General features: G+C 42.4%; 3 protein-coding genes across 5 annotated transcripts; all 3 read left to right on the top strand.

The window, feature by feature from the left end:
- The first annotated feature begins 535 nt into the window (after positions 1-535).
- On the top strand, positions 536-8,915 carry supt16h (SPT16 homolog, facilitates chromatin remodeling subunit). 3 transcript variants are annotated; one of them, XM_029454810.1, is made up of 26 exons: positions 536-743; positions 878-1,098; positions 2,135-2,227; positions 2,417-2,587; positions 2,770-2,922; positions 3,036-3,182; positions 3,357-3,508; positions 3,646-3,818; positions 3,930-4,020; positions 4,113-4,186; positions 4,286-4,398; positions 4,486-4,551; positions 4,857-4,955; positions 5,053-5,064; positions 5,330-5,445; positions 5,589-5,742; positions 5,848-5,975; positions 6,145-6,407; positions 6,520-6,638; positions 6,716-6,954; positions 7,053-7,128; positions 7,285-7,454; positions 7,535-7,664; positions 7,754-7,883; positions 7,974-8,048; positions 8,299-8,915. In XM_029454810.1, exons 2-26 carry the CDS (start codon positions 1,033-1,035, stop codon positions 8,442-8,444), a joined length of 3,156 nt encoding a protein of 1,051 aa, XP_029310670.1. In that variant the 5' UTR covers positions 536-743; positions 878-1,032; the 3' UTR covers positions 8,445-8,915. The 3 variants fall into 3 exon arrangements, with proteins under 3 accessions (XP_029310670.1, XP_029310669.1, XP_029310671.1); XM_029454809.1 differs by having other exon boundaries at positions 536-1,098; XM_029454811.1 differs by lacking the exon at positions 5,053-5,064 and having other exon boundaries at positions 540-1,098.
- A 4,794-nt stretch (positions 8,916-13,709) lies between these two features.
- LOC115023652 (C-type mannose receptor 2) lies at positions 13,710-16,888 on the top strand. The gene is made up of 8 exons (XM_029454836.1): positions 13,710-13,968; positions 14,054-14,092; positions 14,413-14,772; positions 15,168-15,503; positions 15,636-15,674; positions 16,292-16,381; positions 16,477-16,564; positions 16,650-16,888. Exons 1-6 carry the CDS (start codon positions 13,935-13,937, stop codon positions 16,333-16,335), a joined length of 852 nt encoding a protein of 283 aa, XP_029310696.1. The 5' UTR covers positions 13,710-13,934; the 3' UTR covers positions 16,336-16,381; positions 16,477-16,564; positions 16,650-16,888.
- Positions 16,889-18,801: 1,913 nt separating this feature from the next.
- Positions 18,802-21,309, top strand: LOC115024026 (macrophage mannose receptor 1-like). The gene is made up of 6 exons (XM_029455405.1): positions 18,802-18,835; positions 19,317-19,661; positions 19,913-20,251; positions 20,870-20,961; positions 21,060-21,165; positions 21,296-21,309. The coding sequence occupies exons 1-6, from the start codon at positions 18,802-18,804 to the stop codon at positions 21,307-21,309; spliced, it is 930 nt and encodes a 309-aa protein (XP_029311265.1).
- The last annotated feature ends 4,158 nt before the right edge of the window (positions 21,310-25,467 follow it).

The raw sequence follows: 25,467 nt of genomic DNA, 5'->3' as shown, positions 1-25,467 counted from the left end.
CAAATTCATTATGCCATACAATAGATACAGAAAGTACACATTATACAATGTACAGAAAAGTTAAACTCAACAGTTGAGTTTAACTTTAAACAACAATCTTCTGTTTTTAAATTTCACAGCCTTTGAATCAATAGAACATTTGTGAAAACCTGTATCTGTAAATGTCCATTAAATAATATGAAATTTAGTAAGATTATAAATATACAGTTGATAATTCAAATGTACAGAATACCAAAAAGTACAAAAATAGATTTAAATATTTATCGATATGGCTGTTGACAAAAAGGCGTCATCTCAGGCGTGAAACTCCTGTGATATCATCGCTGCAGTTTCTATCGCGAGATTGACTACAGTAGAAAATGTTTGATGACGATGGCGGGAAAACCCATCATGGCGGGAAAAAGCAGCGTGGTCAACATAAGACAGGGGGCGCTGCTGCGCAGTGCAGCCTTACATGTAACATTAAAATGCGCCACAATTCATTAAATAAAATCTCAAGTAACAAAACAAGGAGGACATGAACTCCCCAAGCCTTTATTCTTTTGTTTCTTTCCTCTTGTCAGTGAAACATGTGTGTGTTAGGCGCCATTATGGTTTTAAATAACGTTTGTTTATTATATTATAAAAGCTGATATGTGAAGACTAAGGGGGAGGAGAGGAAAAAGAAGCAGTGGAGGAAGGAAAGGAGGGGGGGAGACCGAGGACTGAGGACTTAATTATAACAGATTGGTGTGTGCGTGGTTGTGAGTGTGGCAAAAAGCCATATTACATTATATTTTAATAATTTAGCCTATTTTAACCGAGTGATTGCTTACTAATAGTTTTTTTTTTTTTTTTTTTTTGCGTGGTTCGTTACATGATTACGTGGAATTATAAGGGAAGCAGCAGCATCTCGTAGCGGTGCGTGGATCTCAGCAGGCGTGGAAGGAAAGTGCGTTATTGTTAGTTGACACTGATCATCTTCATCATCATCCTCATCCGGCCTGCTGAGGAGCGAAGCCGGGAGCTGGAGTTTGCAACACAGGACTCACCATGGCGGTAAACCTGGACAAGGAAGCGTACTACCGCCGGATCAAGAGATTATACAGCAACTGGAAGGTAAAATGAGCGTGTGTTGGAGTCAAAGTGTCTGCAGTTGTTATTTGAACGTGGGGAAAGTGCTGCTGGAAGATACCCACCGCTAACTTAGCCGCGTTTTTCTCCCGAGCGACTTGCGTGTGTTATCGGCGTGATGTTTCCCTGCTCGAGCCCTGCGCCGACAACCAGGCCTCAGTCGACACAACATGACTTGCTTTATTCACACTTTCCAAATGGACGTGTTTGGAAGATCCCTGGTGTTGTATCAGACACAACAAGCTAGCTAACTCATGTTAGCACACTTTCCATCCCATTCACCACGTTAGCTAGCGTGCTAGCTAGTAAGTTTACAACCAAGCTAATGTACTAGCCGAACGTGTGGAGAACCCGCGTGGGTTAATTTAACGAATAAATGGCGTTTAACGGATTACAGAAACCTACATTACCACGCAGATGTGCGTGACAGTTGGCCGTGAAACGTTAACGTTACTGTCAGTTTGCATTTTTAACGCTCGCTACATGCTAATGTTAGCTAGCTCATTAGCATCAGAATAACGCCAGTAACATGTGCAGGATGCCCGCAGCTTCTGGAAATGACTTTATCTAAAGTCGGACATGGTTTTTAAATCACTATACGTTTACTTGTGTTTACTTTTTAAGTCGTAAACTCATTTTTAGAAGTTGTAAGTGTTGTGTAGTGTTGTAAATATCACTTGATATTGCAGTCCAATCATGCTATCTGATGACTGGCTCATTGCAGGATGCATTATAACTGGCATTTAAAGACTTTTAATCCGCTTTGCAAGACTTGTAACCCTCCTGTTTGCTGTCTGCGTTGAAGCATCAGGTGCTGATGTTGCAGATGTGTTACAATTCAACTTTTCAGTGATGCTAGCACAACTAGCTACCCGGCTTCACTCACCAGGGTTATTCATCCTACAACTGCTTCTTTGTCTACCAGAGAGAAGTGCTGTGCATGAAGTAGGAAGCACCTCCAGTGTGTACTTTTGCATGCATAACATTCAATTATGTGTGCATATATTATTTTATTTCCCAGAAAGGAGAAGATGAGTTTGGGAAAGTCGATGCCATTGTGGTGTCTGTGGGAGTGGATGAGGAAATTGTCTATGCTAAATCAACAGCCATACAGGTAAGAGCAATACTTGAGCATTAATATCTAAACTAACCATTTGTTGAAGCTGTGTGGGGACTTATTTGTGCTTTTCTTTCTGAAATAGGACTACATACGCATGTTAAGGGTTGTACACATTAATAACTGATTAATTGGTTCTCAAATCACTTACTGAATTCACCGTAACTCTTTTCTTTCTTTACTCAGACATGGCTTTTTGGCTACGAGTTGACGGACACCATCATGGTGTTTTGCGACACCAAAATCATCTTCCTCGCCAGCAAGAAGAAGGTGGATTTCCTCAAACAGGTTGCTATAACTAAAGGCAACGAGAATGCCAACGGTGTGCCGCCCATCACCCTGCTCACCAGAGAAAAGGTAACCCTAAAGACCTAAACGCACTCCCCTCTGTACAGTTATCTGCACTAGATCTGAAGATATTGAGGTGCGACTTGTGTGTGATTTGGGAGGCTGTTTGCTCTCTTGTTCTTTCATGTGGGACTTTTTGTCTGAGTAAATCTCGATTTAATCATTGCCGTTTGGTGTCGCACGTCTCTCAGAATGAAAGCAACAAGGCTAACTTTGACAAGATGATCGAGGCGATCAGAGGCAGCAAAGAAGGCAAGATGGTTGGCGTGTTCAGCAAGGACAAATTCCCCGGAGAGTACATGAAGAGCTGGAACGACACGATCACCGCCGAGGGACTGGAGAAGGTGAGACGCAATCCGAGATGTCACTTGAAGTTATTTGTTTTTTTTGTCTCTTGTATATCCATTTTGGTCGACACCTCTCCCTTTTTGTTTTTTCCGTTGCTTCCTGCCTGCAGGCAGACATCAGCGCCGTGGTCGCGTACACAATGGCGGTGAAGGAAGACGGAGAGCTGAGCCTGATGAAAAAGGCTGCGGCCATCACCAGCGAGGTTTACTCCAAGTTCTTCAAGGAGCGCGTCATGGAGATTGTTGACGCAGACGAGGTAAGGAGAAGGAGCCGTGGATAAATGTTCACCTCACTAATGCTGGTTCAGCGTTTTTTGTGGCACGCTGTGCGTCTAATCGTTCTGTGTTCTCTCCGGCTGCGTGCTTTCAGTTGGTAAAACTGTTGGTAAAAAGTTGCTTTGTTCCCGTCTTGTCCCCCCCCTCCCCATCAGAAAGTGCGTCACAGTAAGCTGGCAGAGTCGGTGGAGAAGGCCATCGAAGAGAAGAAGTACCTGGGCGGTGCAGATCCTTCCACAGTGGAGATGTGTTATCCTCCGATCATCCAGAGCGGCGGCAACTACAGCCTTAAGTTCAGCGTCGTCAGGTAGCTCGCCTCCTCTTAGCCGAGACACGGGGACATTAAAGCTGTTGGTTATTCAGACTTTCTTTCGGTTCAGCTCCTGTGGGGCAGAAAGCAAATCGTCATACTTTTAACGGACATTACTCGCTTTTCTGTTCCAGCGACAAGAACCACATGCACTTCGGAGCCATCACGTGTGCCATGGGGATCCGCTACAAGTCGTACTGCTCCAACCTCGTGCGCACCCTCATGGTGGACCCCCCTCAGGAGATGCAGGACAACTACAACTTCTTGCTGCTGGTGGAAGAGGAGCTGCTCAAACAGCTCAAACACGGTGGGTTCAGGAGCATGCTGGGAGTGTGGGAGCTTTGGGTACAAATATTTTAAATATCCATTTTTTTTTTTTTGTTTAAAATAATAATTATAAACTTTTTTCTCTCTACAGGTGTAAAAATCAGCGACGCTTACAACGCTGTTCAGGAGTACGTGAAGAAAGAGAAGTCGGACCTCGTAGCAAAGCTGACCAAAAACCTCGGGTAAATGCACAAAGATGGCGTCTCATTTTCCCCCCCATGTGCACACATTCACACGTTTCTCATATCTTTTTGTTTGTTGTTGTTCTTTGTAGCTTTGCGATGGGAATCGAGTTCAGAGAAGGCTCCTTGGTTTTGAACACCAAAAACCAGTACAAACTGAAAAAAGGTGAGTGTTCAGCGCTCAAACCTGTGTAGGATCATAACTCGTGTGTATATGTATTATAGAAAACACTTGTTAACCAACGCTTGTGTGCGTCTCCTCCAGGCATGGTGTTGAGCGTCAGTTTAGGTTTTGCCGACCTCGTGAATAAAGACGGCAAGAAGGACGAGCAGAAAAAGTACGCCTTGTTCATCGGCGACACAATACAGATCAACGAGGTAAGATGCACCTTCCCTGCTGAGAAGTCTCCCAGACGCATGTTTTATAAAGCGTGTTTATTACAACCTGAAATGTTTCTGTAACAGGAAGACGCCGCCACGATACTCACACCTGTCAAGAAAAAGATTAAAAACGTGGGAATCTTCTTGAAGGTACGTGTCTCAGCGCACTCGAGCCGCTGAATTTGTTTCAAAATAAAAGCCGTGTAAGAAAATGCCAGAGGGCTTTTAATTTGAAATGGATACATAAAGTGTTGCGTTGGTGTTAACGACAATTTAACAGGTCATAAGGGAGCAGATCAGAAAACAATAACGCCTCTAAATTAAGGCTACGACTCCTATTTGAGAACTTCATTGACACTTCTAGTCCAGTCATCATGTGTTGGCGTGTTATCCTGCAGCCATGTCTGTTTTCTTTCTTTGACTAAAAACACTTTTCTTGTTTGTGTGCTTCTCAGAATGACGACGAGGAGGATGAGGAGGAAGACGGAGACGACGCCGAGGAGCTGCTGGGGAAGGGAGCTCGCAGCGCCGCGCTGCTCGCGGACAGAACCAGAGTGAGTGCGTTAGACATGTGACCGGTGATCAGTTTCTATTGACACCTTTTACAGAGTGTTTATAACTAAGAGTGTGAATGTTTTTGTGCTCTACCAGCTACTTGGGAAGGTAAGTATCTAATGCTTTCTTCTCAACTCTCATCAGCTCTGGTTGTAAACATGGGAACTGATGGGGAAAAAGTGTTTTTACATTTATTTGAGTGAGTTGTTGTTTTTCGTTTTTCTTTTTCTGACCATGTAACACATGTCTGTATTCTGCATGCGTGTGTTATTACTCCCATCCTGTGTCAGAACAGACCAATCCAATCATGAACACGGTGCTCCTAATGTGTGCGTGCGTGTGATCACTCAGTTGTGTCTGTTGTTGAACTCAGAATGAGATGACGGCGGAGGAGAAGAGGCGGGCCCACCAGAAGGAGTTGGCCAATCATTTGAACGAAGAAGCCAAGCGTCGTCTGACGGAGCAGAAAGGCGAGCAGCAGATTCAGAAGTAAGTGTAAATACTTGTCAAAGCCTTTTTATATACGTGTTCCTGGAGAAAAGCTGCATGACTCTCCAAAGAGCGCAGGCGCAGGCCGTGGATTCACACGTGTAATTAGGTTTCTGGTCATTAATTGGTCTTTTCCTCTCCAGGGCCAGAAAATCCAACGTGTCCTATAAGAACATCTCCCAGATGCCCAGAGAAAAGGACATCAGAGAAATGAAGATCTTCATCGACAAGAAGTACGAGACGGTCGTCATGCCGGTTTTTGGTATCGCTACGCCGTTCCACATCGCCACCATCAAGGTACACTGAGGTCATCGTCAACTGTCCCACCAGCGTTTCGATCATTCCCCCTCCCCGACAGCCTCTCATATCGACTGATGCGTTTCACTCTTCCTGCCTGTCTAGAACATCAGTATGTCTGTAGAAGGAGACTACACCTACCTGAGGATCAACTTCTACGTCCCCGGCAGCTCTCTGGGACGACAAGAGGGAAACATCTTCCCCAACCCCGACGCCACGTTTGTTAAAGAAATGTGAGTCCTAACTATTCTGAAGTGATGTGAGGGAATATTTTCAGAGTTTCCGATCCCGGGTGTCCAAATGTTCAACGTAAGAGGAAGTAACTGACTTATTAAGATGTATTTTTCACTATATTTGGTGCCATTCCCACCTCCTTGAACTCTCTCCACCTTTCCCACTCAGCACGTACCGAGCGTCCAACCTCAAAACTCCCGGCGACCCGTCGGTGCCCTCCACCAACCTGCAGAACGCTTTCCGCATCATCAAGGAGGTACAGAAGCGCTACAAGACGCGAGAGGCGGAAGAAAAGGAGAAGGAGGGCATCGTCAAGCAAGACTCGCTGGTCATCAACCTCAACCGCAGCAACCCCAAGCTCAAAGACCTTTACATCCGACCCAACATCGCCCAGAAGAGGATGCAGGGCTCACTGGAGGCGCACACTAACGGTGAGACGGCTCTTGTTGAGATGCGCAGTGGTAAAGGAGGGAACGATGTGATGCCCAAACCTCTATACGGTGTATTTATTTATTGAGAAGTCCCGCTCCTCTCCCCGCACAGGTTTCCGTTTCACGTCGGTCCGTGGCGATAAAGTGGACATTCTTTACAACAACATCAAACACGCCATCTTCCAGCCTTGTGACGGGGAGATGATCATTGTTCTACACTTCCACCTCAGGGTAGCTTCATTGGTTCAACGCTATGAATGTGTGCCAACGACTTTAGAATTGTTTAAAAGTTTAATCTTTCCCTCCAGAACGCCATCATGTTCGGTAAGAGACGCCACACGGACGTCCAGTTCTACACCGAGGTCGGGGAGATCACCACTGACCTGGGCAAACACCAACACATGCACGACCGAGACGACCTGTACGCCGAGCAGATGGAGCGGGAGATGAGGCACAAGCTCAAGTCGGCCTTCAAGAACTTCATCGAGAAGGTGGAGACGCTGACTAAAGAGGAGCTGGAGTTCGAGGTTCCCTTCAGAGACCTCGGGTGAGTCCGATACGCTTCGAGCTACACGACTGTGAAGGAGGATGTGTGAAAGCTCTCAGCAGGTGGACTGATGGTTTTTGGCTCTTTTTGTTTTCTAGGTTCCAGGGCGCCCCCTACAGGAGCACCTGCCTGCTACAACCCACGTCCGGGTCCCTTGTCAACACCACTGAATGGGTGAGCCAGCTGTTTGTACTTTCTTACAACTTAAACCCTCTGGATGTACTCGTTACTTCCTGCGCAGTATGCAATTTAATGTCCAGGTCTGGGTGTAGAAGACCTGGATTCAATATTTATGTAGTTGACTCTTGAATCTTTGCTGTCCGTATCCAGCCGCCGTTTGTGGTGACTCTGGACGAGGTGGAGTTGGTCCACTTTGAGCGCGTGCAGTTCCACCTGAAGAACTTCGATGTGGTCATCGTCTACAAGGACTACAACAAGAAGGTCACCATGATCAACGCCGTGCCCGTCAACTCCCTCGACCCCATCAAGGAGTGGCTCAAGTATGTTTTTACAATCGAACAAAAGTCACACGGGCTGCTCGGGTTTCTGTGCATTCAAACGTTTCCCGTCTCGTTCTCAGCTCGTGTGACATCAAGTACACGGAGGGAGTCCAGTCCCTGAACTGGACCAAGATCATGAAGACTATCGTCGATGATCCCGAGGGCTTCTTCGAGCAGGGAGGCTGGTCTTTCTTGGACCCAGAGAGTGAGGTACGTTCAGCACAGTGGAGCGAAAACACACGACAAGTACAAATCTGTTGGGATCGTATCCCTCTTACTGTGTCTTGTTCTGGTCTCAGGGGAGTGGTGCGGAGGAAGATTCGGAGTCAGAAATGGAGGATGAAACGTTCAACCCGTCTGGAGATGAAGAGGAGGAGGAGGAGGGGGAAGACAGCGATGAGGACTACGACTCGGAGACGGAGGACTCCAGTACGATATTCAGTTTTTTGTTGTCACTCGACTCCTGTGAATCTCAAAGTGAAACTTTCTTTTAAATGCGTTTTGCTTTCGGTTTTGTAGATTACAGCGAGTCGGTCGGCAGCGAGGAGGAGAGCGGTAAAGACTGGGACGAGCTGGAGGAAGAAGCCAGGAAAGGTCTGTTTCCGAAAGGCAGTTTATTGATACGTTTTGTTTTTAAATCCTCTACCAATCAACCGTTTCTGGAAATTGTAACGTTTGTTACGGCAACTTAACTTCCTGTGGTGAAGCTAACGGGCACGACTTAATAAACGACTAAATAAATGTCATTTAATAGCCAAATTATTATCGATTATTACTTTTATACATCAATCGTAAGTGTTCCTTATTGTTAAAAATGCTAAAATGTTTGTTTTTGTTTTTTTAGCTGACCGAGAGAGCCACTACGAGGACGATGACACTGCCGCCGCCGCCGCCGCCAACAGCAGCAGCAGCATCAACAACAACAACAAGAAGAGAAAGGTCCGCCCACCAGCCTCCAGCCACCCCAGCAAGAAGAAGCGACGGTCTTAAATGCCTCTTCCACACACACACACACACACGGACACACACACACACACACACACACATACTGCCAAACCTAGTTGACCCCTCCTTCTACCCCCAACCGGCTCTTCTGACTCATACACCCAAACACACACACGCTCAGACACACGATGTGTATATAGACGTAGACGCCCCTTATTTTCGTGTCGGTCAGTGAAGTGTCATGTTGAAAGGACCAGCAGGACACACTCATACTTCATTCATGAGCTCCCCCCCCCCCCCTCCTCCTCCCCTGTCGCTCCTCATTCTCTCCTTTGGTTCCACCCCCCCATCTCCATCCATCCATCAGGGTTTCATGTTTGTGTGTCTGTGTGCGTGCATGTGTGTTTAAATGGGTTTTTATTGCGAGCATTGTTTATTTTCTGTTTGAAAAGATGAGTTTCATAACTAATGGATAATAAATGAAAAGACTTGACATATCCTCTGCCAAGTGTTTTATATAAAAACTGAGAAACCTCGTCGTCTACGTTTCACTTTCCCGTCACGTTTCCTTCAGTTTGTTTAAATCGAAGTAACAAGATGGAACTTTTGTCTTTTCTTGAGGTGGGCAGATACATTTTCTGATTTCTTCTTCTTCTTCTTTTTTTAAATGGGGTTTGTAAACATATGCACACACACTCGTACACACCGTCTCCCTCGCACCTGGCCTCCGTTTCCCCCCCCCCCCCCCCCCCCTCCTTTCTTCTTTTTTCAGTAGATTTGTTGTTGTACTGTTAATTCTGAAAATCCTGTTTTTTGTTTTTGTAATAAAATTAAAAGGAAGTGTAGTTTGTTTTGAATGTCCTGTTTTCTTTCTGGAGACTTCCTGTGCGTTACAACCAAAACCTGCGTCTTCAGAAATTCATGTTGTCACTCAATGTAGAGAAAGAATGTGTCCGGTCAGAAGGTTTGCACCACTTTAGCAGATGAATACCTTTTTTCTTAACTTGTATTGCTGCCTGTACACGACACGGTTTAGCGACGACAGTGACCGCTTGCGATCAAGACGCGTAGAAGAAAAGAAATCCTGAGACGAGGACAACTCCACAAAGCCACAGGTAAATGCACATGAACTAAATGTTTAAAATGTTCCTATCCAGAAAGTAGTTCTACAGAGTAACTATGTTTTAGGGCTTTACCTGAACAGTCGTATATTGTCTATCTACTGAGGTTGAATCCACCACAGCTCGTCCCTCAGTCGTCCCTCAGTCAGCCTTCAACCAGCGGTGGACCCAACGAGAAGCATTACCACAGTTTTATTTTAATTGCCTGTGGTACACTCGTACCCTGCGAATACCACGCCTCCATTTTACTCATTAGTTTATTTATTTGCACATATACACGTGTATAAAGAGACATAAAGTTTGATTATTGTACAGGAGAGGTTTGAAGCCAACTTGTCTTATGAATATACCTCCCCTATCAAACAATCAATGGTCATACATGCAAGAAATAGATGATAAGTTGATTTAAAGACTGTTTTAAAAGTTAATTCAGTTGTTTGTTTACAGTGGAACACGTTATCCACATCGTGGGTATTTAAAAATGTTCCCATGTGTACGGTATGTAGTGTTTCTGAAGTTTAAACCAGTGCATTTGAGATTATTTCTGTAGTTTGTTGCTCATGAAACACAATGGATGTATATGGTTCACTGGATACCCTTGTTGCCTCGCGCACATGCTGCAGTTGGATGTCTGACGAGAAGTCGTAAAATATTGAGAAACACGAGGTTTTTATTTTATTTTTTAATTCAGACACTTAAATCCCACTGACTGTTCTTGTATTTTATAACTTCCCTCTTGACCCGATCTATAAAAGTTAAATCGCTACCAAAACTCTCGTTAACTGTCGACTGCACGTGACAGTTTCCTTTCGACTGCACGTGACAGTTTCCTTTCCCGTTACTGCACGCAGTCATCTCGAATAAATGATAAACTACCATATCATCACGAGGATGTATTACACCTGGTGAGAGGACATGCTTATAAAATGATTTTGTTTGGTTGGCGTAGTGCACTTACGTAGTAAACGTATTTAATGCGCACACCATTGCACGCAGCTATGGGCTACGATCTCAAAACTACATCACACTTTCCTGATGTTTAATTTGTTGTCTCTGTGTTTAGTGTCCTGTAAGTCTGTAACTTGTATGGTGCTGTTGCCATTTGATCAGGTCTCTCTTGAAAATGAGACCCTGTGTCTCAATGAGATTTCTTTACCTGTATAAATAAAGGCTAAATAGAAAATACAATTTAAGAATATTACCAACTAATCTAAGAAATATGAAAGAATGACATCAAAGAACAAACAACATTTTATGATTTATTATCCGCAGTTCTTTAGGATCAAAGTTCATTGATTGCAAGAAATTCAGAAACCAACGTGACGTTCTCGATTGTGCTTATTTTTTCCAACCAACCATCCAAAGTATAAAGATACTTTTAACTCAATTCTATTTCATTTGCTCGTTACATTTTGATCCCCTATAATTGACCTTAACCCGAACAACACAAAGACATTAAGTGACGTTAATATTCACAGTTACAGAAAGTCATGAGCCATTTCACTAAATGATCGATCGTTTGCAATCGTTGTGACGCAAAATCATGACAATTTTCGTGGTACTGAGACATAATTAAAAATGCGCACATTATGTGATTACATTGGCAGGATTATCATTGTTTGAGTTTTCAAAACTCTGCTGCCGCTCCTGTTGTTGTTGCTGTTGCTCCTCCTCTTCAGAAGGCAACTTCAGGACAAAATAACACAGGAGTCCATTCATTGCGAGTTGAACGTTTGTGAAAAGCAGAACATTCACATAGATTGTGAGATACTGAGCAGTTGGCTCCCTCTGGTTGGCTGCACTGATCCACAGGCACTCAAGAATGAAAGAGGGGGCGAAGACGACCAAGAATGTGAACATGGCGACAAACATAATCGGTTTCTTCCGAGCGGTAGCAGAGGGGGACATGGTCGACATGGTTGACGCTGTGAACTTTGCAATGATGGCCAAAGCCAATCCAATGATCACAGCGCTGAGACCGAATATTCCCAACACGTTGAGATAAATGTAAACAGGGACAAACACAGACATCAATATGGTTAACACAATGTAAACGAGGCGCAGTATGTTTACCGATTGTGGATTGCACAGGAAAAAGAGGCACGCCAAGGCGTTGAATAGATTTAAAATCAATCCGTAGTATCTAAAAAAGGACCATACGGCGAAGACCACAGCACAGTTGTATAGCCCTTTAGAGTCGCAGATCTTCGTGGCGAAATTGATCCCAATAAGGACCGTCATGATTGCAATCAGAAGATCGATGAAGAGCTGATTGAGAATCATGTTGTAGATTCTTTGAACACCCTTGAGTCTGCTATACTGTGAGGTGGACCAGGTGATGCTTTCTTTGAAACTTTTGAGCCTGCTGCGCTGGGACCAGAAGGCCCAGATGTAGATGGTGAGTCCCAGGAAGAAGTAACCCAGGAAAAGTCCTGCAGCCAAGTTAGGGTTTCCTGAAACACCTGCTGTCATGAGGGCCGATTGCTGAGCGTAAGATGAGCTGCTGAAAAGATAGGTGTTATTGTCCATGATGGCGTGGCCCAAGTAGTGTTGACTTCCTGTTGGAGGAGAGAGAAAAGTCTTGATTTAACATCCGTACCAACCCTGTCTCCTACTAGTTTGTTTCCCCAATCGTGTTGTGGTGGGAAGCGTAGCTGCTGCTGGATTATGGTTCACGGTGCGTACAGAGGGTGTCGTGTACCACTGTTGCTGTTTTAGGCATCAAAAGTACTTTGGTTAAGGGTCGGGTTTGGCTTCGATGTCGTCATGTGTCACACTTCAACTCACTGCAGACTTTTCCAATATTAAACCAAGCCCATGATGTGTTACCTCCCTGAACCAAGTGCGTTAAGCGCCTAAACATGACCGAAGTTCGAGTTACTATGTGGACATTGTAGAAGGGGAAACAAATAAAATACTTTATCAATGAACATTTTACTGATGAATTAAATACCTTCTTTTATACCAACCTTCTTAGATACAGAGTTGTGAGAATATACCACCTATAGGGAACACCAAATAACATCTAGTTATTCCTCATCAATGGTATCGACCTACATTTACGGTAATACATGAACATTTAGTCTGTTCTTACCTGGTTCAGCTGTTGACTTCCTGTCGTCAGAGGAGAGCTGCTGAGTGACTGACTTTGACTCTCTGCGCTGCACATTTATAGCTGTTTATGGCATGAGGTCAGTATGTCTGATGACACACACCAGTTTTACAAGGTATACCATACCTTGTAAAACTGGTGTGTGTCATCAGACATACTGACCTCATTTGGAAGATGGTGAACCAAACCTCCTGAAAAGAAGTAGTTCAACTAAATACAGTTTATTTTCTTTTAACCAGGGGGAAGCTGATTGTACTTCTGACCGCAAATGTACTTTGGCTGCATATGAGAGAGATTGTATTTCTTTAAATGAAAGGGAATGGGTGATTGAGTTCACATAGGTTGATGCATCTTTATCGCCATCAGAGGGGAACTCTGTAGAACAGCAACCTTCACAACATGAATTAAATACATCAAGAGATTCCAGGGCTGCAGCAGATCCACCGGAGCAGCTTCAGGTCCTGGAGCTTGTCACCTGATTACATGACATTTGCTGCAACTTCACCACCAAGAGAGATGCCAAATACCAAACCTGTACTCTTGTCATGTCTAGTTTTAAAATGTAATGTTCTTAACATGCGCTTTGTTGCAGGTGCTTTCAGCTACTGGGATAAAAAGATATATATATTTTTTAAACGCACTCCCATCTTATCAGTTATTTTCCGCCATAAAGTTGAATTCAACTTTAATAGCTTGTAAGGGATCATATGATGTGAACGATATGAAATAATTATACTTGTTTATTGTTTTGTTGTTCTGCTGACACTGCTGGAAAAGGAGAAGGGAAGGAGCTGTGCACAAGACAACACATCTCGCCCGGTCTTTTCACTTTTTGACTTGCCATTCCTCGCCCCACACACACACACACACACACACACACACACACACACACACACACACACACACACACACACACACACACACACACACACACACACACACACACTCAGACAAACATGAATTGACAGTAACCAAATGTCCTGTCCAGACATTATGCACACATTGCTGTGGTCTACTGCAAACCAAAATATATGGATGAGGAACATCTCTTACACACACACACACACACACACACACACACACATTGTCAGGACGGCAAAAACAACAACTCTGAACGTCTAAAACTCGACAAAAACACAACCTTTCACGGACCATTTAGTATCCAAACTCAGCGACGGGTAAGAAGATGCGAGTGTAAGTGAAGACACAGAGAGAGACGAGGTAAGACCACTTTTACAGAGATACTTCTTGTGTACCTGTATTTGTTATTTAATCGTGGAATTGTTCTTATTGCTGCAGATCATGGAGGGAGGTTGGAAGAAACTGCTTGTTTTTGGTTTGTAAATGTTTTATTTGTTATTTGTATTGTTGCTCGTGTGTGTGTGTGTTTTTATTCTGACAGTGGATTTCTTTATTCACAGGGACAGTTTTTCTCCTTGTGGAGGTCACCCACCAAGAAGGTAAGAAAATATGTGTTATAAATGTGTAATTACTAAAAGATATTCACTTCACAATGACACAAAACAGACATTTGAGAAAGCAGGAGACATTTCTTAAGAACTGACGACATATTGATTGATGAATAGGTTAATAATTTATCAGAATTGTTGAATTCTCTGGCTATTTATTGACTATTTGTACTATCTTTAACCAATCAGAATTGTTAGGTCATAGGTTAGGTTAGGTTAGGTTTGAAAACCAAAACATGATTAGTACTAAATGTTTAATCGACGAGGTCAGCCGATAGAAGCTACGCTTTTCCTTATTATTCACCATACAGGCTACACCCGTAAGTACATCCTTGTCAATAATTTGAAGAGCTGGATAAAAAGCCAGAGCTACTGTAGAGCGGAGTACGGGGACCTGGCCACCATAAATGATGACAGGGTCATCCGCGCAATCAACCGCATGAATTGGCGCAAACCCTTCTGGATCGGTCTTTACGATGACGTCGACAGCTGGAAATGGTCTCTAGAAGGTGAACATTTCTACACAGCAGGAGGGCGGGACTACAGGCAGTGGCAGGCGGATCAGCCGGACAACGCAGGAGAGGACGAGCACTGCGTCTCCATGATGGAAGACAGCTTTTGGAGGGTCAAAAGCTGCACGCTCGTCAAAATGCCTCTCATCTGTTTCAGAGGTGAGATGTAGCTGACGGTGTGAATGTGAAGCCATCGTCAAAAATGATATTTGTTTAAATGCTTAAGTATTACCATTATTCAATATTCCACAAAGCATTGGATCTGTGGGAGACCCTTAGACAGATTACCAAAGGGGCCCTACAGGTTGTGGGGCTCCTGGGACAGAGCCTCTGTTTGAAGTTACTGCTAACATTAACACACAAACAGATACAAAACAACCAAAGAGAGACAGAATACGACCACAAACAGATACAAAACAACCAAAGAGAGACAGAATACGACCACAAAGAGATACAAAACAACCAATAAGACACACACAACGTCTAAAAGAGATGCAAAATGTCTCTTTGAATCTGCGGCTCTTGTTCCTATTCTTGTTTTTTCCTCCATGTAGATGCTGAAGCAGATCCATATGTTCTGGTGACCGAGGAGAAGAGTTGGTTTGAGGCTCAGAGCTACTGCAGGCGGCATCACACTGATCTGGTCAGTGTGACGAGTCAGAGTGAGAACCAGAAGGTGCGGCGCAGACTGAAGGGCAACCAAACTGTGCCGGAGGCCTGGATCGGCCTTCGCAGAGACTCCTGGAGGTGGTCGGATGGCAGCAGCTACTCGTTCACAAAGTGGGGTTTACAGCCTGTTCAAGTAAAAAACTCAAAGGCGTGTGCTTCTATGCAAAACGGGAAATGGAACAAGTGGAAATGTGACGAGAAATTAAACTTTCTCTGCCAAAGTAAGCCCGACACATGTGCATGTTCCTCAGAGAGGCGCTATTTAGCCATCTAGAATACATCAAACTTCACTCAAAAGAGGAAACGCTGACTGAGCCTTCTCTATCTCCTTTTTCTTTTCCTCTTTCTAACAGAAATAACGGAAGTGACTGAACCCGGCTCCATCAGCCAAGGTATGTGATCCCGTCTGAAACCGGAGTGGATTTATACCCACACATATTATCAGGTCAAGACGTGAAAATACTGCATTTAGAATTTTAATGAAGTTATTAAGACAGCGTGATATTATGATGAACTATGCAATATTATGTAAGCAACATTTTGTAATTCATAAACTCACCCTATATTTCCTATGAAATGTTGTGGAGTAGAAGTATAAAGTAACATAACTATATTTAAGTAAAATATAATCATTTAAAGTAAAAGACAGCTCTGGTTTACAGACGGTCAGTGAATGCCCCACGTCAACACTTCCAGCTCTCAGCTTGTGTCCACGTGATGTATAAATAAAGTTATGTCACAATAACCAAACCATGCTCAGTGCATTCACCAATGATGAACTCCAGATGGGTTTAAAAGAGGTTATTTATGAATGGAGTTTGGTGCAGGGGTTGAACTATTAATTACAGAGAGTCTAAAAACAGGAAGCAAGCTTCATGTTGGAGGATGATTTTCAACAACGTCCCAAAGGTTGCTCTTAATACATCTCTATGTTGTAGTACATGTTTTATTATAAACTCTTTATAAAGGTTGGCCTGATCAGAATAATGGTGTTGTTTTGTTGTTCCAGCTGAGCGGAGAAGCTTCGACAGTGAAGATGAAGTTGCTGACTAACGCCGACCTTAAAGATCCAACCATCAGACATGCGCTGTTACAGCAGGTGCAGTACACTGCTGCTTTTAAAAAACCTTATTGTTCCATTTTATTTGTAGCACCTCAGGGAGAAAAACACATCTTTTTGGTTTGTTTTGTTAGCTTAAGGCAGCTCTTGGCTTGAAGGGCTTTACTGACGTCGAGCTGCTCTGGAGGAATTTAAGAGCAGAGCCCCAACCAGCAGAGAGAGGTAACCATGTACCTGACACATTTAGCTGATCATTACTCATGTTGCCCCTTTGCTCTGATTCACCTGCTGTGTCTTTTACCAACAGATGCATGTGGAGAGCAAATACAGTAAAAGCCTTTTAACCCTGGAACTAAAGGGTCATTCTGCGCAAAACAATTATGAGGTTTTATTCCATTTGTTGTTTTGTTTTTGTTGATTGATTTGTTTTAATTATCTAACATTAGTGTGTGAAGCAAGTCATGTGTATTAGATATTAATCTCTTTTTAATCGCCATTTATATGGATGTAATTATGCAGGGAATGGGATAAATGTGTTGTAATCAATAAAGGAATAACAATAATGAGAGTAAAAAGAGTTTGCTTCATTGAAACCTCATTAGATCATCTTACAGCTGTGTTATAATCCAAAATGTATCTTGAGACAATCTTTACAAAGACGTACATGACGCACATGTGCACATTTGGTTATGTGAGCCTCCGAGCGGAGAAGTGTTTTTATGCAGAAATATTATACATGCAGGAAAAGTTTGACACCCACTAATACAACTAATCACTGCGAGCAGTAACATTGAAATGGTTGAATCAGTTCTGAAACACAAAACAAGATGCATATCATGTTTCAAAATAAAAAAACAACACATTGTAATATTTAAAAGTATCAACACATGGTGTCCAAGTTGCATTCATCTTCAAAACACATATACTGTATATGTTATGTCCCTCTCTGTGCAGCAAACCCTTAATGGTCCCATTTACCTGAGTGGGTGGCAGTAGCACTACCATGGTCAGAAGATTCCCAACATGGCCGCCCATGCTTTGAGTAACGCGAGCTGGCTTTCGTGACTGTTAGCATGTGTGTGGATGCTAACGGCACAGTGTAATCAAGGAGAGAGATGTCGGACATTGTTATGCAAGTGAGACGCCGCCGAGAGATGCTTGGACTCCTTCCCAGGTTCCATTGCTGTCGTGGCGTTTTGGCAGGTCAAGTGACACGGGGAGTTTCTGCCACAGAGCACTCTCACTATGAAGTGCTGTTAGTTTTTTCTCATAAGCATGTCTCATTACCGGCGGGACCTAATGCACAAGGCCTTCTGTCCACTGTTGGAGTCAAGAGAGTATAACAAGGTGTAACAGGGAGTGTGACTATTACAGCTGTGGAAGGTAATGAAGGTATCATTCACCAGTATTATCACAGAGTGACAAAAGCCAAGCCTCACTACCCTCTGCCGCTAATGGATCCCAGCCATTATTTGCTTTGGATCCTCCCCGCGTTCGTCTCTTCCTCTTGTTCGCTCTCTCTCTCTCTCTTCCTTTTTATGCAGCATTGTCACGCACATAAAAGGAATACTTTGACATTTTGTTAAATAAGCTAATTCACTTTCTTGCCGAGAGTATCACAGGAATTCCTTTCACTTATGCACAGTAAATATTAAGCTACGGCCAGCAGCTGGTTAGCATAGCTTAGCATAATGACTGGAAACAGGGGGAAATAGCTAGCATGGCTCTGTCCAAAAGCTTCGGTTAGTTATCTTGAGCATTGTGGTTTTGTGTGTTAGTTTTTGCATTTTATGTCCAGATGTCTCTCGCATGTTGAAATTCAATCTTTACAGGGTAATGCACAGAACCTTTTAGTAACACAATGTACCCACAGACAGTAACACAACAATTATTAACAGCAATGAAGCCAATACACAATCTCTGATTTTGAGGTTTTGGATATTTTTCACAAAGCTGCACAACGAAAATTTCAGTTGTAGTGCAATCTTCTCAGTAAAATGTGATTTTATTATGGTATTCCTACACACTTACGACAATTGTTTTTCATTTATTCAGTTATTTTAGAATCTAGGAACAAGTTTGGTAGGATGTGCAAAGCAAAACTGCTGACAAACAGCACACATGCAAACGTGTCAAACAACCAAAGGAGCTTGTTAAACCACCTAATGCCAAATCTTTGGCAAACAAATCTGTTCGTGTTTCTTCTGCACGAAATGAAAAGACATGCAAACATGTTGAACTTTGCTTACATGTTCCCAACACACAACCTACACCCTGAGACAGAGTTGGTTGTGGAAGGAGCAGAGGTAAGTGTGACGTTAGGTGTACTAGTCCACACAAATGATGATATAAATCTGAAATGACTTAATTATTATTTAAGTTTTTTGCTTTCTCAATGTTGATATTCTTTCTGTGATGTGCTGTAAGTATCGCTGTTATTCTTCTGGCTCGCAGATACAATGGTGTGTCTACAAAGTGTGATCTCCTTCATCGGTAAGCACAGTTCAAAACTTACACTTTTTACTTTGATGGTTTTTGAAAGATGAAAATAACACACTATGCTTTTTATTTTATTTTTTTAAATAATAGGGATGCTCCTTTTGTTTCAGAGGACCACTGCTCAGAGTAAGTACAGGACATTTTCTGTTTGTTTAATTAAAAAAAAAGCTAAAAAACGTAAAAATAGTGGTTACATGCATCTATTTTTTACAACTATTATAATCAATGAAGCAATTTGTATATTAAATCTTTTCTTTGAAAATAACTTTTTGTGGTGTGATGGAAATGATGATTTCCTACAAACATTGTATATTATTTAAAGAAATTCAGCCACTATCAGGAAGTGTTAATACACAGGATGTAGAAATATAAACATATTGAAACAAAGACCAAAATGGTCCGTAATGGTATGTTTGTGCATATTAATGTTTCTGCTCTGCTTGCATTTTGTAAATCCCTAAACTTCTGCTCAAAGTAGCTCAGCAGTACCACTTCATCAATGCCTCCCTGACCTGGTATGAAGCCCAGAGCTTCTGCAGAGTAAAGTACAGCGACCTGGCCACCGTGAACAGCATGGGCGACAACAACCAGCTGGTCCACACGCTGGGCAGTCACGTGACACACAGCTGGATCGGGCTTCTAAGAGGAAAGACTGGCAGGTGGATGTGGTCCGATGGCAGGGGCGCAGCACACTTCACCAAGTGGCAAGACGATGAACCGAACAATTCCGGAGGCAATGAGTGGTGTGCAGAGACGTCTCCGACAGGCTCGTGGAATGACGTACAGTGTGAAGAGGGAACCGGTTTTGCATGTTATGACCGTGAGCAAATCTTTTGTAGCAGATGTAATATCAAGATGCTTTAAAAACATAGTAAACTAGAAGTGCACTCGGAGAGCTCAGACCTTCCATGAGTGAAAAATGAGTGATTCTGACCCTCTCCAAAATGTGATGGGGCCCATAAAATCCGGATGTAATAACAAAAGTTATTAATATTTTCTGATGTTTTTAAAGGTTCATCTCTTCTTGCTTTGCAGAAGAAAGACCTAACATAAATGTGTATGTCTCTTCAGTCCAGCAGGATGGAAAGCAGAGGTATGTGTTTTACCTAGCAAGAGGAAGCTGGGAGAGCAGTCAAGAGCTGTGCAGGAGGGATCACATCGACCTGGCCTATGTCAGCACTGAGGGGAATCATTCAGAGATTGCCAAACAAACCGAGAAATTTAGCAAGAGCATGTGGATCGGTCTGTTCAATGATGCCTGGATGTGGTCGGATGGAAGACAAACCTCCTTCAGGTACTGGCTGAGGGGCTCGCATCATCGGGGAGACTGTGCTTCTGTTGCAGTGTCACAGCAGGGACGCTGGGGGGAAGCCAATTGTAACGAGAAGGCCCCGTTTGTCTGTCATGGCGGTGAGTTACTGAAATGCAAAATGTATCAATTAATTCCGAGACATGCTACCAAAGAGATTTTCTTTTGTGGCCTGAAACATGAGTGCAAATGAATAATGTTGCTCCAACAGCTGTAAATATGCAACTGTTTGCTAACAACTTTTCTAAGAAGATGAAGTGGCTTTCCCCAAGTGGCCAAAACATTTTTTTGTTTCTTTGACAAAGGCCTGATACTTTATGATTGTTAATGTATTGTTTTCTTTACTCTAAAAAACCTGCAGATGAGTTGAAAGTACTTTTCTCTATTTTCCTCTAAGGCTGCATTATTGCCTGTATGTTGCCTGAAAGACAAGGCCCAGGGCCCAAAGAAGACAAGATAAATTGTGAATAACTCACCCCTGCTTCTAAAGCTTATAAATAATAATAAATAAATAACTTCTCTCATCTGGATTTAAGCTGCTGGATTTTAGAGATTTAAATGAACCAAAATCAAAATAAGATTTTTTTAAAGTGAGGGGGAGATGTCCTCCAACGTCCAAATAGAAACGACATCCCTGGTTAAAAATCACCTACACTGCATCACCGCTCCACTGAATCCTCCTACGTTGATCACCAGCAGTATTCTGTGTTGGGATGCAGGTCTCAAAGAGCGGAAGATAATAATAAGAATGACGGTGCGCTCTGACGTCGACCTCACTGACTCTACACTCAATGATGCGCTCCTGGAAAAGGTAAAAAGTAGAACTGATGAATTAAAGATAAACGTTACACAGACGTAAAGCTATTAAGAAAGTAAGAACAAGGGGTTGTGCTTTTTGTTCGGCCTCAGTTGGAAATGGGCCTGAGACAACGGAAGATGACTGATTTCAATCTCAGCTGGCGAAGTGACAACAGTGGACGAGTCTTTCGACGTCGTGAGGACGCAGAGAAGAAGGGTGAGTGTAGATTCTGTTGAACAAACAAGAGGGTTTAAAAAGTGCTTCTACACTGACTGTAAATGCTACATTTGGGGAGTTGAAATAATGTGTCACCAAGTAGATCTGACGGAGATTTGGTGTCTTTTAGAGGACATGAGCTGAAACAGAAGAGGACGTGCATTGCAAACACTGGAAACAGGGAAACTGCTCGCCTGGCTCTGTGAGACACACAATGAAAGAGTGACTCTGTCTGAAAGATTTTCAAATCTGCATTGATTTTTCACGTACAACTGGAAAAACAAGGTGTGTCTGAAGTCAAACCCCCGTGGAAAGCTTCCAAAATGAAAATATTTACCTGAGACTTGATGCAATAAACCACTCCCACCAGCTAATCCTTGAGTTACGTTTCTTTTTACTGTAAAACGAAAGTAAACGTTTCAGTTTCTGAGAAATTCTTCTTCACTCAATAGACAATGAAACTAGTTGTTCTAAGTCAGGGGTGTCAAACTCAGGGGCCACATGCAGCACAATTTGAGCTCAAGTGGGCCGGACCAGTAAGATCACAGCATAATAACCTGTAAATAACGACAACGCCAAATGTTTCCCTTCGTTTTAGTGCATAAAAGTACAAATACACTCTGAAAATGTTCAAATTTTATCTTTTTACAAAACATTATGAACAACCTGAAAAAACAAAAAGGTGCAATTTGAACAATATTATCAGTTTATCATTTACACATGTGTGTTACAACTTACATATCACAGTGTAGCTACAAGACACATAACATTCAGTCACAGGTATCTGGAACAGGATTTTACTTTATGATCAAAACAACTCATTTTTACACTTTGTGAAGTCGTCCCGCGGGCCGGATTGGACCCTCTGGCGGGCCGGTTTTGGCCCCCGGGCCGCATGTTTGACACCCCTGCTCTAAGTCTTTCATTGCACTTGTTCTGCAGCTTGTTGATGAATTAAATAATTCTATCTTAGTTTTTTAATTCAGGTTAAATGTTGAATACAAAACACTAAATGCTGCTGCATGGTGAGGTCGTGGATAATTTGACTAAAGACGAATACAGTCTTGTGTTTTTATGTAATATGTAATATGTTGGCATTTTGGTTTGTATTTAGTTGTATTTCTGTTAGGCATATACTTTATGTGAAGATTAAATACATATCGTTGTGTAAAAGTCTACTCTGATTATAATTATTATTAAAAAAAATGTAATTGTGTTTTGGATTTAAATCATTTCTTAATAAACAGCTTTATAGTAAAAATGTAATTGATTTAAAGGTTAAAGTAGCCTAATGCAGACTTATTATGTATATTACTTATTATTATGCAGACCTCATTTATAGGAATCACTCAGCAGAACGACTTCACTGTCAACTACAAGTTGAGTGGCATTTTGTTTTGACATGAGCTATTGAAGGTTTTATGACTTATATTACTCATCAAGGAGTAATCACACTCAACACAATAAGATGTATTCCATATGAAAGGTCAAAGTATGCAAAGTATGCAAATATGCAGAAGGTGTAACTCCAAGAGGTTTATAAATAACAGCCTCAGGTTTTTGTTCCGTCAGCCACACACCTGCCGGACCTCTGACAGGTAAAGATTTACAAAAACATTTGTTGCTTATTGTTTATATTGTCTTGTTATTTTATTATATTTTGAATAGTATCACTATTTGTGAAGATGTGTGCTGTTATATTACTGGAGCTTACAGCTCATCGATCTTATTATTAATCTTTCACCACAAGTCGTGCTGCTGCTGAAACTTAGAACTTACTTTATAACTACAAAAGTGTACTTTTGGGTATCTAGGATGTGAAAACCTCTACGGTGAGTCGCAAGTATAATCATGACTACATAAAATATCTGAACTTTTCAGAAAGGCGATGGTGTCGTCACTGTGGGTGAAGCGATATCTTATATATATATCTATTTATCTATATAAATTAGTTTTGGTCCAGATGCCAGTTTCGGTCAGAGGTCAAAAGACAAAGCCGGTGTCCAACCCAACACAAAAGTTGGTAATCGCTCATATACCATAAGATCTATAAAGTATTTGTAAATGATTCGTTAACCATTTATAAGGACAGAAGTTACAACTAGTCTACAGCCATGCTTACCATGTTCATCATCTTAGTTTAGTGTGCATGCTAATATTTAACATATGTAACAATTAGCACTAAACACAAATTACAGCTGTGTGATGGAATGTCAATAGTTTTGCAGATATTAAGTCATAAACCAAAGTAATGGCCATGGCCATGGATATCTACCAAATATTGTGGGAATCCATCCAATAGCTGTTTGACTTTTTACTACAAAACAAAAAATGTCCACCATCTACAGAAAAGGTGGTGGACCAACCGATCGACCGTCATTGCCATCCATAGAACCACGTCACCAGCGAGTCTAATAAACACCGTGTAGAAAAGAACTACAAGTGGTGAAACTGAATGATTAACCTGGGCTCTTTTGATGTCACCCCTTCAGGTAAACAAATACTGCTGGACTAACCTTTTGACTCACAACCAAAAAGAAAAAAAGAAAACGTTCTTCTTCGTCTTGAAGTCTAAACTTACCATCATGGAGTCATCGAAGCAAAGTATCTATATGTATCTTTCATCGTATGTGCAACAAAACCCTTTGTCGACCAACACGCAACTATTCTCTTTTTTGGCGCTGCTGAACGCATACGTTCCTGATGCCTACCTCCTGATGTCTGAGTGCCAACAGATCCTTGGACCACCTGATCCCATCTATGGAGGCCCCCCCTTCAAAAAAAGAATGGAGCCTTTTTACTTTTGTATCCACACATCCGGTCCAAGTCCTGACGACAAATGTATGATTCTCCCAGAGTTTGCTGTGACGCTACTCGATACCTTAGGGATTTCCAGGAGCGCTACAATGAAGGAATGTATGGTTAAACTTTGTGGAGATCAGCTTCAACCACGTATGCTTCAGTACATTAAAGATTTGCTGACAAAGAGAAAAGTAGGAGTAAAAGGAAGAGAGAAATTCTCAAGGTTCATTGAAGATGTACGTGCCAAAGAGAATTTTTACAACGTTGTGTCTGTCTTGGAAACTGCATCAGAAAGATTGAGACAGAACCCCATTTTCCCACAAACCCTTTCCCGTCTCTATTACATCAGAAAACGCAAATTTGACTATAATAAAGCTGAAGAATGGGCAAAGAAAGCCATTGCAAGAGATCCGAACAACTCTTATGTTGCTGACACTCTCGGGCAGGTTTATAAGAACCGTTTGTTGAGGAAAGCCAGGGAACTGGAGGATATCTTACCCATGGCAGAAGAGGCCTTCAAGGCCTTTAAAGACGTGGAGTGCAACGCTGACAAAGAAGAGGGCCCAGAAATGAGGGACATAGCAAGTACTGTCAGCATTTCAAATACCTTCAACAACAGAGGCCTTTTTGGCTTCATTCAAGTGGCAAAGATAGCCTTTGAGAAACTCACAAAGGTCAAATCTAATTCCTCAGAGAAAAACAGTTTCATCCAAGAGAACAAAATGGAAGTTGAAGACAAGTTTGACTTTTTTGAATGGTACCTAACCTACTCCAAGCCTGACATGAAATATTCTGAGCCATCTTACTTCTGGAAGGATGTTGCACTTTGTTATGAACTGTACACAACAAAAAAAGCAGCGGAATCCACCAGCTTTCCTGGCCTTCTAGATGTTCTGAATCATGGCCTTTTCACGTCAAAGGGAAGTCGTGCTTTGTTTGAAGAGGCTGAGGCAACTGTGTCTGATTTAGAGGCAATCCGAGATGATTTGAAAACTGCCTACGAGGCAGATGCTAACAATGACACAGCAGCTGAGCTGTACATCCTCTCCAACATCATCTTGAGCAACAAGATGCATAACTCTCCTAAGCTCACCCCGGTGAAAGAACTCCAAGCAATAATACACAGATTCTTGGACACACAAGTGGGGCATAGAAGCCCTGAGTTTTACCTTTTGGTTCTGCTGTTGTTTTGGTCAGAGGAACAACCTCTGGTGGTGCAAGAAGAGGACGATGAAGAAGAAGACGAACAACAGGCCACAGAGGATGACGGGTCAGAAGACATAATAACCAGGGAGGATGAGGAACGCGATGAGGAAAGCGATGAGGATCAGGAAAGCGATGAGGATGAGGAACGCGATGAGGATGAGGAACGCGATGAGGATCAGGAAAGCAATGAGGATCAGGAAAGCGATGAGGATCAGGAAAGAAGAGGAGAGCCTGCACAACTTTCTTGGGACATCCTGTTTGACCCTGATCTGCAACAGTATGTCACATTCATGG

This window comes from Cottoperca gobio, chromosome 18 (assembly GCF_900634415.1).
Source record: "Cottoperca gobio chromosome 18, fCotGob3.1, whole genome shotgun sequence".
NCBI classification, from domain to species: domain Eukaryota; kingdom Metazoa; phylum Chordata; class Actinopteri; order Perciformes; family Bovichtidae; genus Cottoperca; species Cottoperca gobio.
The sequence above is the reverse complement of the archived record's forward strand: the minus strand, read 5'-3'. Positions and strand labels throughout refer to the sequence as shown.

Coding starts and splice junctions, on each gene's coding strand:
- supt16h (XM_029454810.1), top strand. CDS start 1,033: ATGGCGGTAAACCTGGACAAGGAAGCGTACTACCGCCGGATCAAGAGA. Junction 4,552..4,856: donor ACGTGGGAATCTTCTTGAAG/GTACGTGTCTCA, acceptor TGTGCTTCTCAG/AATGACGACGAGGAGGATGA. Junction 7,665..7,753: donor TCTTGGACCCAGAGAGTGAG/GTACGTTCAGCA, acceptor TTCTGGTCTCAG/GGGAGTGGTGCGGAGGAAGA.
- LOC115023652 (XM_029454836.1), top strand. CDS start 13,935: ATGGAGGGAGGTTGGAAGAAACTGCTTGTTTTTG. Junction 14,773..15,167: donor GCCTCTCATCTGTTTCAGAG/GTGAGATGTAGC, acceptor TCCTCCATGTAG/ATGCTGAAGCAGATCCATAT. Junction 15,504..15,635: donor ATTAAACTTTCTCTGCCAAA/GTAAGCCCGACA, acceptor TCTTTCTAACAG/AAATAACGGAAGTGACTGAA.
- LOC115024026 (XM_029455405.1), top strand. CDS start 18,802: ATGGTGTGTCTACAAAGTGTGATCTCCTTCATCG. Junction 18,836..19,316: donor AAGTGTGATCTCCTTCATCG/GTAAGCACAGTT, acceptor TTCTGCTCAAAG/TAGCTCAGCAGTACCACTTC. Junction 20,962..21,059: donor ATGATGCGCTCCTGGAAAAG/GTAAAAAGTAGA, acceptor GTTCGGCCTCAG/TTGGAAATGGGCCTGAGACA.